At 32.9% G+C, this 11,256-nt stretch overlaps 1 protein-coding gene across 3 annotated transcripts in view; it reads left to right on the top strand.

The window, feature by feature from the left end:
* Positions 1–11,256, top strand: part of SMC2 (structural maintenance of chromosomes 2) — a 50,229-nt gene that overhangs the window by 15,594 nt on the left and 23,379 nt on the right. For all 3 annotated transcript variants that reach the window (XM_008589411.1, XM_008589409.1, XM_008589408.1), the window contains exons 10-16: positions 904–1,137; positions 2,666–2,825; positions 3,359–3,476; positions 4,076–4,214; positions 5,400–5,519; positions 7,275–7,479; positions 9,678–9,813. In XM_008589411.1, coding sequence (XP_008587633.1) covers positions 904–1,137; positions 2,666–2,825; positions 3,359–3,476; positions 4,076–4,214; positions 5,400–5,519; positions 7,275–7,479; positions 9,678–9,813 — 1,112 coding nt within the window. The remainder of the gene's footprint in view (positions 1–903; positions 1,138–2,665; positions 2,826–3,358; positions 3,477–4,075; positions 4,215–5,399; positions 5,520–7,274; positions 7,480–9,677; positions 9,814–11,256) is intronic.

Here is an 11,256-nt window from a genome sequence, read left to right as displayed (position 1 = left end):
ATTCCCCCCCCCCCCCCATTTAATTGCATGGTCACTCCTCTTACTTCATTCACGCTTCTGCTCAAATGTCATCTCCCTCAGGCCTTCCTCCTTACTGTCCTTATTAAAATAGTAGTTCCTATCACTTTTTGTTCCTTTACCTTGCTTTGTGTATTTGTTTACTACATTTTCCACTTGAGAATATAGGCTCCCCTAGGATGGGGGTCTGAGTCTGTGTCTTTAATGTCTTAGCACAGTGTCTGGTATATAGTAAGTACCCAATAAATATTTGATGAATCATGAACTAATCAAGTGGACCAGAATTTCTGGTTACTTTCGTGTGAACAAGTTAGCTAGGTTTTTTTTCAGTGCTGTTATCTTGTATAGTGCCATATATATGACTAATATTACTTGAAAGGTATTAAGTGTTAGTACTTTTTCCACAACTATTTAATTCTTAAATTTTATGGCCCTTAATAGTTTTAAAATATTTTTGTATACAAGCTCTTACCTCTACATTTAAGCTTAGTAAAAGATGGCTGTTATTTTAATTTCATAGACCTAGAAACTGATTTTTAGTTTCTTCAAGTGGTTTAAGTATGCAGTGGTTTTTTAGCCCATTGTCTTCTAGATTTGACTATATGAAATGAAAATATTGCAGATAGTATAAGGGTTACATTTATCCCCAAAACTGAGACAAAATTTCAAAATGGGAATTCAGTATTTGAAGTTATGATGGTTAAATTATTTTACTTTCAATTGCTTTAAGTTTTTAAACTTTAAATTGCTATGGAGCTTGATGACATAAGGGTATGTATGTATCAATAAGAAAATGTCTAAGAAAATATATGTCTTTTGTATGTATAAGAAAATGGATGTTTTTCCTAAAATAAAATGTTTTCCAATTTGAAACCCTTTCTAAAGGACTCTAAAACTTTAGCAGCAAAGGAAAAAGAAGTTAAAAAGATAGCAGATGGGCTGCATGCCCTTCAAGAAGCAAGTAGTAAAGATTCCGAAGCTTTTGCTGCTGCACAGCAGCACTTCAATGCTGTTTCTGCAGGCCTGTCCAGTAATGAAGATGGAGCCGAAGCAACTCTTGCTGGTCAAATGATGGCCTGTAAAAATGATATAAGTAAAGCTCAGACAGAAGCCAAACAGGTAAATATAGACATTAAGTGCTATGTGGTTGCTTTTGGTTTTTCTTTTTCCCCTAAGGAGCTGCTTTTCACATTATGATTTGGCAATGTTACAAAATGTTTAAAATAATCAGTTCAGTTCAAGGAACTTGTTTACTTTATTCTGCAACTCTATAGTACCTAATACAACAAAATTCAGATATGTTGATTTCCAAATATTGATAATGTTGATTTGTCTAGATGCTGTAAAACATAAATTACTTGAATTCAGTTTGTAAGTGCAATAAGTACTTTGTTCTGTTTGTGGCGTTGTATAGAATATTGGAGGTTAGTCAAATTTTTTCTTGTCCTTTTTGGCTGTTTTATTTGTTTTTATTGACATTATAATGTTGAAGTCTTACCGTTTAACAGGAAAATAAAAATTCCTCTTCATTGCTTTGCCTACTATACTTAGTCCTTAAAACCTTGTTTCTGAAACTTTACTATATCTTTCTAGGAAATATCTTTATCTCACATTTACCCACATTTGGTCTCCCTACTGTGGTTTTGTAATCTTCAAAGTCTTGTCAATCTATTATAATGGTTCTCAAATTTGTTTAAATAGTACTATAGGTTAAAGTCCTATGAACACAAAAGAGTTTGGCTGGTAGGAAAAAATATATATATATATACATATAAGTACACACACCTACATTCTGTTATTCTTTTTTTAATGGAGGACTCAGCTTTAAAAATATATGTGCATAAATGTGTGCGTGTGTTTACTAATCCTATTCAAGTTTTTCTATTTATGTATTTGCAACTGTTTCATTCAGGGCTGACGGAGATGATAGTCACAAAAAATTGTAAGAACTCAATAGTAGAAAAACTTTAAAGTACTCTCAATCTTCTATTAACTTGTTTTGTAAAGAAATTGTGAAACATCTGTCATTCAATTTTAGAGGAAGGATATCCTCATCTAGGTCTTAGAATACTTGGTCATGGTTTTAAGAAGCCAGTGTTCAATTATATAAACTTCAGACTTCTGAAGTTCAAAAGCATTTAAATGTCAGCCTCCTAGCATTTAAATTTCTGCCAGTTTAGCTTCCCTTTTCTATATAATTTTATTTCTCATTGCTCAATGCACCTTCTCCACTGCAAATGTATTACAAATATAAAAACACTCACAAATATATACAAATATAAACACCTAAGTGGAAAGGAAGGGAATTAGAGTTGTGATTTCTAGCTTTCTGTTGTTTTTAATTTAACCAGATAGTTATTTTTTTATATAATTTTTCAACGTTGTTAATTTGTCATATTTTATAGATAGAAAAATATGGACTTAAATTGCAAATTATTTAATGATTTTTATTAATCATGTATTAGCTTATATTCAGCAGTTTTTTGAGTTGGAAATACTGGGAAAAGATCTATTGAAATACTAATCGAAGAGAACAAACAGTTACATTTTCAAGGTTGAGGTCTCTTATTAAATCAGTCTGAATCTATGTTCACTTAGTCACTTAGTTACCAGCACCTTCCGCCACTGTTACATTTTTCTATCACAGGCTCAGATGAAGTTGAAACATGCCCAACAGGAATTAAAGAATAAACAAGCAGAAGTTAAGAAGATGGATAGTGGCTACAGGAAGGATAAAGAAGCTTTAGAAGCTGTAAAGAGACTTAAAGAAAAACTTGAAGTTGAAATGAAAAAGTTAAATTATGAAGGTTTGCCTTTAAAAACATAATCAAGTCATTAGGCAGTGTAATGATTGTTGATAGAAACTAACTTAAATAAAGGAAATAAGCAAGTAGGAAACATTTTTTACTATATTGATGGTGTTAGTATAAGAAGTGTTTTTAAATATAGTCACAAAAATATCTAATGGTACAATAGCACTTTGAATTTTTGAGAACTCATGATTGAGAATTTACTTCTTCAGTCATTTGGAATCTCAAAAATGTCATTTGTGTATTTCCACATTAGTAGACATTTAATTCATATGTTGTTTCTTGGGTCGAAGTTTGTGTTATGTATTGTAAATAATGTCTGCTTGACACTTGATAGAAATTTGAATGTTAAGCATGCTTTTTTTATTTCATACTTAATAGGAGGTTATATTTTTCTTTTAGGAATGCTTTGGAAATAGAGGTTACTAATATTTTCCTTAAAACAATAGGTTACTAATATTTTCCTTAAAACAATAGAATACCTGAGTTTTTAAAACTTGGTTTCAATTTACTTATGATTTACTCTTCAGAAAATAAGGAGGCAAGCCTTCTGGAAAAGCGCAGGCAGCTGTCTCGTGATATCAGTAGATTGAAAGAAACATATGAAGCTCTCTTGGCCAGATTTCCCAATCTTCGATTTGCATACAAGTAAGATTTAACATAGTAACAGTCAAGATATATCTTTATCTGAGCTGGAAGGCAATCTGCAAATTTTGTTGACACCAAGGTTTTTGTATGAAAATTCTTTTAAGCTGCTTTTCCTTAATTCGTATTTCTTCCTTAAACATTTAATGAAACATGTCAAATGTTGGGGAGGGGGGATTCTTGTGAAATTTAATGGCTACTGATAGAACTAATCTTAAAACTAAAATGAGAATTTAATCTCAGTTCAAAGTATCTTTAAAGTTATTCTATCATTACTTTAAGTATCTGCACTTACATCTTATAATTTGTTTTGCTACATGGGTTTTTTAATGGAATACTTACAGTAATCGTATGTTACAGAGTTTAGAACATTAAAGTTGTTTTCGTTGCATTGAAAACTTACTGAAAGATCTTTTGATCAATAAAATCAATAGCTGGCTAGTCATCTGGGACATTTAAAAATTTTTGTTTTGTTAAAGCTATGTGATTATTCTGCTTTCATCGCAGTTTAATATATTGTTCAAAAGAGCTCTTCACTAGTAAAGTATAACTTTTTCAGTTTTTTTATTTATGATTAATTTTTGTTGACTCTTCTATTTTAGGGATCCAGAGAAGAACTGGAATAGAAATTGTGTGAAGGGACTTGTAGCTTCTCTGATTAGTGTGAAAGATACTTCTGCAACCACAGCTTTAGAATTGGTGGCTGGAGAACGACTCTACAATGTTGTAGTAGACACAGAGGTAAATTGATTTTAATTAAAGAAGATTTAAAATTGCTGTTTAGCTTGAAAATTCATGTGCTTCTAGAAGAATTGGATATTTAATGTTTAAGCTTCTACGGTCACGTACTTTATAGGGTAAAACTATTCAGTTAATGACGTTTTGATTACTGTATTCCAAAGGTAGTCTCATGCCTCCCATGCCTACTCAGGGGCTCAGTATGCATATCAATCTTAGGGTTTGTTTTGGTTTTTTTGGGGGGGGGGGTTGCTGTTTAGGTTTGAATTTACTTAAATTTGTAAAATAATCTGGGGATAAATAATCTATTTTTAATGATAGTCCTCCCATCAAGGAAATACTGGATTTTTCTGCCTTTCTTCAATTCTAACTTTTTATCTATCTGTAGAATGTTCTTATTTTTTCATATAAATGCTAGATAGTCATTATTGAATTTACTTTTTAAAAAAAAATTTTTTTATCATATACAGTTAAGTTGTACAAAATGATATTCTGATACATATACATAATTAGGTGATTACTACAGTCAAACATATTAGAATATCCATCACCTTCCATAGTTACCGTGTGTGTGTGTGTGTGTGTGTGTGTGTGTGCACGCGTGATGAGCACCTAAAATCTACTCTCAGTAGATTTTCAGTGCACTATATAATATTATTAACGTGCGTGATGAGCACCTAAAATCTACTCTCAGTAGATTTTCAGTGCACTATATAATATTATTAACTGTAGTTTTCATGTTGTACATTACCTCTCTAGACTGAATCATCTTACTTGCCTGCTAATTTGTACCCCTTGACCTACTACCTCCTTCTATACATTATTTCACCCTCCTCACCTCTGGTAACCACTGTTCTACTCTTCATTTCTATTTATTTGACTTTCTTTTTTCTCTTTTTCTTCTCTTTGTTTAGTTTCTGCATATAAGTGAGATCATACAGTATTTTCTTTCTGTGTATAGCTTATGTCACTTAGTATAATGTCTTCCAGGTTCATCCAGGTTGTTGCAAGGGCAGCTTCTTTATTAAGTGTGAATAATATTCCATTGTGTATATAATCTTAATTTGATTGTTTGGGATAGAAGGCTTGAAACATTTGATTATGGATTCTTAAACTTGCATTCTTTTCATTTTAATCTTTTCTGTCATCAATATTAATGTTTTTTTAAATTTCAAATGCATGTTTTAGGTTACTGGTAAAAAGCTACTGGAAAAAGGGGAATTGAAGCGACGATACACCATAATTCCACTCAATAAAATTTCAGCCAGATGTATTGCTCCAGAAACTCTGAAGGTTGCTCAGAATCTTGTAAGTCTTATTTTATCCTACTTATGTGTTTAATCTATATATATATATATATATATATTTTTTTTTTTTTTAAAGTTAGAAGATGTTAATTTTGGAGGACAATTATATGCAGAACCACACAATTTTTAATTTTGTTAACCATTCTTAAAAAATTAAGATACAAAAAATAAAAAGAGTTGGCTCTTGTTCAATTAGATGACAAGAGAATAGAAATGTTGGAAGGCTACAACTCTCTTTGATACTTCAAGGTGTAGTATTAGAGTGGCTTTAAACCTTAGGTCAAGTCATATATCTGTCAGGTAGTAAAAATTACACTTCTGATTTCTGAATAGTTAGAATTGAGCTTATAGATAAATATCTAAAATTTTTCATGATTTTTTTATGTCAGGCACATTTAAACTGCCCCCAGTGATCACCATTATCACAGTACTGAAGGCATTTATCAGTATTGCATAGATGTTTCTTTTTTAGAGTTCTAGATTGCTGTTCAGCCTGTGGATGTACATAGTAGGTGACTGGGATCCCAGTCAACTGCTGAGGTGGATCTAAAGTAGTATGCCTGCTTGTAAGGAAGTAGATGGGTACAAAGATAATACATTTAAAATGCTATAGTGGTTGTGTAATACTGGGTAAAAACATGAAGCCAGTCATGACATTCAACGGCAATATCTGTTTGTTATTGAGCAGGCATTCCAAGTGTATGAGTAGAAAAGACGGTTCTGAAAAACCTAGAAATACATTTGTATTTCTATAAGATACTAAGTGGATATACAACGTCCTTACTGAAATTGAGAAGCTTTCAATGAAAATGACTTCAAAATACAGTTGTGTTGATGTGTATACTATCAGGAGAGGAAGGATGAGTGGAGAAAAATTGAAAGATGATGTTTTTGGTTGGTACTTCCTTTACTTGAAAAATCACCTTTGGGTCAAGAAGGCTCAGGAACTTCATTCAGCCAGAAGTCAAATCCCAGTGTTAGAAGTAAATTGGGATTTCAGGTAACACCAAAAATACTTTTGCTCAGATCCAGTAGCCAGACCTGTTTAATGGTAGCTGCTATGTCAAAGAACGATACCAAACATAATTACATAGAACTGCCTTCACTGTGATTCCTGCTGCTATTACCAAGCTCCATAAGAAATGCTTAGTTTCTCTAAAAGGATGGGCAGAGCTTGACATTATAAACAAAGGTTGAGAAAAGGCAGTTGGATTAAAATAGAAGACTGAGGGATTTTTAATTTTTTTACTCTGAGTAAAAAAATTAAAAATCCCTCAGTCTTCTATTTGTTAGTTGTGTCTTTATTTCTGTAACTGGCAGGTGAGACTACTCTAGCATGTTTAATTTGAAAGAAAAAATATTCATTGTGGAACAACCAAATTCCTAGTAATAGAGACAAAATATTTTATGTAATTGTGTTGATCTGGGAATTACTGTACTTGTAATTAAGAAAGTTGTGTCCAAATAGAGCATTTTGGATTTGGAAACTTGGTATTGACTCCTTCTTCATAGAAAATCTCATAATGCCTGATATTTTAAGTATTTTTCTTAGCAATAGATCCTTCAGTATTTAAACTGCAATTTGTTTTCTTAAACTTTGAGTTTTACATAGCTTTTTAGAAAGTTCAAAAAGAATGTTAATGTGAGGTAAGTGTTACTTAATTTCTATTATAGCAGTTTTTACTAGTTTATAAAATAATACTTGAATGAAAAGGAAAATGGTATGTACTATGGCATTTCTGTTATTTTCCCACAGGTTGGCCCTAACAATGTTCATGTGGCTCTTTCCCTGGTTGAATACAAACCAGAACTTCAGAAAGCAATGGAATTTGTCTTTGGAACAACATTTGTTTGTGACAATATGGATAATGCCAAAAAAGTGGCCTTTGATAAAAGGATAATGACTAGAACTGTAACTCTAGGAGGTGATGTATTTGATCCTCATGGGACATTGAGTGGAGGTAAGTTTTATATTTTTTTGTTTTCACAAATCTGCATGGGAAATAGGATTCCCCCCCTTCTGTTTAAATAGGGAATAGTGGGGTGTGATAATTTAGAGTTTTATTTGTACCCTTTGGTTAGAACCACTACAGGAGCCTAGGTTTTATACTTAAGATCAAGTGCTTATTTCCAAAGTCTTAATGTAAATTCTAAGGATGGAGTTTGGCTTTTGAATACCATGTGGCAGGTTCTTAATAATACTGAGAAATTATACAATGTCATAGCCCTCAGGGATCTCATAGTCTGCTAATTAATCCTACAGCTTCTTTTATTCATCTCAAATCTATTCCTGTTTATTTTTGCTTTTTGCTCTATCAGGATATTACAGTCACTGGGATATTGATACTGGAATATTCTTGCTTATTTAATTTTTCTTTTTGCCCTTTCAGAATATTCCAGTCACTGGGAAATGAAGTCTTTTTATTACGTACATTTTTAGCCTAACTACCCACTTATTTAGGAAACATGTTAACTTCTAATTCATGTATATACCAGTGCTGTCACTGTTCCTGTCAAAAGTGCCGTAATGCTTTAAAAACGGAATTTCAGACAATGATCATATTCTTCTAATGTTTGCCACATTGAGTTTTTAGATCTGATTCGAGTCATAGTGTAATAACAAATATGGAATAGTACTTACTGTGTGCCAGGCAATGTTCTAAGACTGTGCTGTCCAATACAGTAGCCTCTAGGCACATGTGGCTCTTTACATATTTAAGTTAATTAAATTAAATTAAATTAAATTAAAAATAATTGCCTCAGTTGCACTAGTTACATTTTAAGGGCTCAATAACAACAAACAGTTGTTGGGTAATTGGACAATGAAGACATAGAACATTTCTGTTATTCTATAAAGCTCTGTTATTTGGGCTTTAAACAATTAATCCTTAATAACAACTATAGGTAGGCATATTACTACCATCTCCAATATACAGTTGCAGAAATTAAGGTAGAGTGGTTAAATAACTCACTTGTAAATGGCAAAGCTCGGAATTTGAATCCAGGCAGTCTGATTTCAGAGTTTGTGCTTTTAACCCAGTAGACTATATAATGCCTCCTGAGACATCAGGTGATTTAAGTTCTTTGTAGACCAAGAAAACAGTAGCCAGTTAAATGAACTTCATGATCAAGTATCAGGTTCCCCAGTATATAATAAAATGACTAATATCTGCAAATGAAACATAAAGAGAGACCAAAGATTGTTAAATATCTAAAACACAATAAACGTTTTAGATTATATTGATTTGGATGCTCCTGAAGTTTTACTTATGGGATGGAAAATATGTAACCCTGTTTCTTATTAACAAAATATTTGGGCCGAGCCCCTGGCGCACTCGGGAGAGTGCGGCGCTGGGAGCGCAGCAGCACTCCCGCCGCGGGTTCGGATCCTGTATAGGAATGAGTGGTGCGCTCACAGCGCTCACTGGCTGAGCGCGGTGCAGCCAGTCTCAAAAAAAGGACAAAAAAAAAAAATGTTCATAACAGCATTTCTGATTGACCTTGGCATTCTCTCATCAAACATACAGAGTTTCCTTGTCAACATAATACCTCATCCTATCTTTGTCAGATGATTATAGTTGCTTGTAATGTGAAATTATTTTGCTCTGCTTGGTCTGCTACATCAGAGTTTAGGCCAGGTTATAATATGGTAACAAACAACCCCCAAATCTTAGTAGCTTACAACAAATTTATTTCATAATTATGTTGCATTTTCTCCAGGTCAGTTGCCTCTGAACAATGTTGTTCTCATTCTGGAACTCAGTCTGAAGGAAAAGTAGTTCCTATCTTGAACATGCTTTTCTCATGGCAAAGGGAAAGCAAATGGTGGATTATATGCTACCTCATAAAGCTTATTTTCAGAGCACATGTCCCATTTCATTAGCCAGCAAAGTCACATGGCCAAACCCAGTGTTAGTATGGTGGAAAATGTGCCTTGGAGGGAGACAGTGATTATTTTGAATAAATAATTTACCACGTGTACTTAAAACTATTTCCTTGTAATTATGTATGTCCTAAGGTTCACATGATGGAATTAATTCTGTAGCTTTATAAGCTCACTAAAAGATTTGCTATTGAATAATTTCCAGCATAATCCTTAGAAAACTTTTTATTGTTTAACATGTGTATGTGGTAACATGTTTCAATTTGCCTCTATCAGGTGCTCGATCTCAGGCGGCTTCTATTTTAACCAAGTTTCAAGAACTCAAAGATGTTCAAGATGAGCTGAGAATCAAAGAGAATGAACTACAGGCTTTAGAGGAGGAATTGGCAGGTCTTAAAAACACTGCTGAAAAGTAAGTTTCTGTTGGATTTAGCAAAATGTACGAATATATTTTTATTTTGATCAAAGATATGAATGATAGAAATTTACTTTTATTTAAAGAAATACAGATTGTGCCTTTTTTTATAGTATGCCTGATTTTATTTAAAGTATTTGAATAAATTGAGTTGATAATTTATTGGTAAAAGTAATGTCTTTGTTATAAGAAATTAGTGAAGTCTAGTTAAGCTAAAGGGGAAAAAAATCAGTCAAATGTCTCTCTCTCCCTGCTGAGATAAACACTCTTAACATTCTGCTGGGGTTGGTGGGGAAACCCGTAGATACTCTGGGGTCTGATACCAGAAGATGCTTGCATTCTTGGTTTGAAATTATATGAGGCAATATAGTGTTGATCAGGTGTCTGTACTAAATTTAGCAGCATGATGGTTGTCCTATAGGTACTGAAGATCACTAGGTTGCCTAAGGGAAGTAAACAAGTTCACATCAGAAAGCACTAAAACTTCAGTGTTTCCTTTCAGAGTTTCTTCTATGTAGCTTTAGATATAGTTATGTATGCATGCTTTTCAACATTACTTCTGTTTGGGTATATAATGCAGGTATATGTATATTTTTAGTTTTTCAACATTGGGATCATGCTATTTAATGTAACCTCTTTTTGTCACTCAACATTATTTAATCCATAATTATTAAGTGCCTCCTATGTGCCAAGTACTTTTCTAGGAGTTGAGAATACAGCAATGAATCAGGTAGATAAATATCTCTGCCTTTATCTAGATTTTATGTAATTGGAGAAACAGACAATAGAGAAAAATAAATTGGTAAAACATATGTTAGATAGGTCCTAGAAGAAGAAAAAAGTAAATTAGGAAAGGAGATATGAACTATCTAGGTCAAAAAGGTGCTGAAATTTTAGATTTGGTGGTCAAGAAGAGCCTCACTGCGAACGTGACTGTTGAATGAACACCTGAAAGATGTGAGTGAACTGGCCCTGTGGTCGTCTGGGAGAAGAGTCCCCACTTGCTTTAAAAGTTTCAGGAGTGTAAGTGCTGCAAATTTACAAATTGCATTGTTTGAAAGTTTAATTTTTTTTAGTCCCTCTGAAGGTGACAAATAGGGACTTTTAAAAAATGTTTATTCAGAATTCACAATAGTGTAAAATATCTAAATTTTGAAATAATTTTTTTTTGGTAAGTTTGTAGAATTCAACTTCTGAAATTATCAGAGCTTAAAATCGCATTAAGACTTTTGAGACACTGTATATATGGAAGAGATTTTCATAATCAGTGACCATTCCAAGATGCCTACTTTCAAATATAATATATGTGTTAAGATGGCATTTTACCATCATTAACATAAATTAAATTAACCATAGAGTAAATGAAATTTTTCTGTGACGGGGCCGGCCCAGTGGCGCACTGCTACAGTGCACCGCTTGGGAGCGCGGTGGCACTCCCGC

Source organism: Galeopterus variegatus, unplaced genomic scaffold (genome assembly GCF_000696425.1).
Source record: "Galeopterus variegatus unplaced genomic scaffold, G_variegatus-3.0.2 Scaffold5417, whole genome shotgun sequence".
In the NCBI taxonomy this organism is placed as follows: Eukaryota; Metazoa; Chordata; class Mammalia; order Dermoptera; family Cynocephalidae; genus Galeopterus; species Galeopterus variegatus.
The sequence above is the reverse complement of the archived record's forward strand: the minus strand, read 5'-3'. Positions and strand labels throughout refer to the sequence as shown.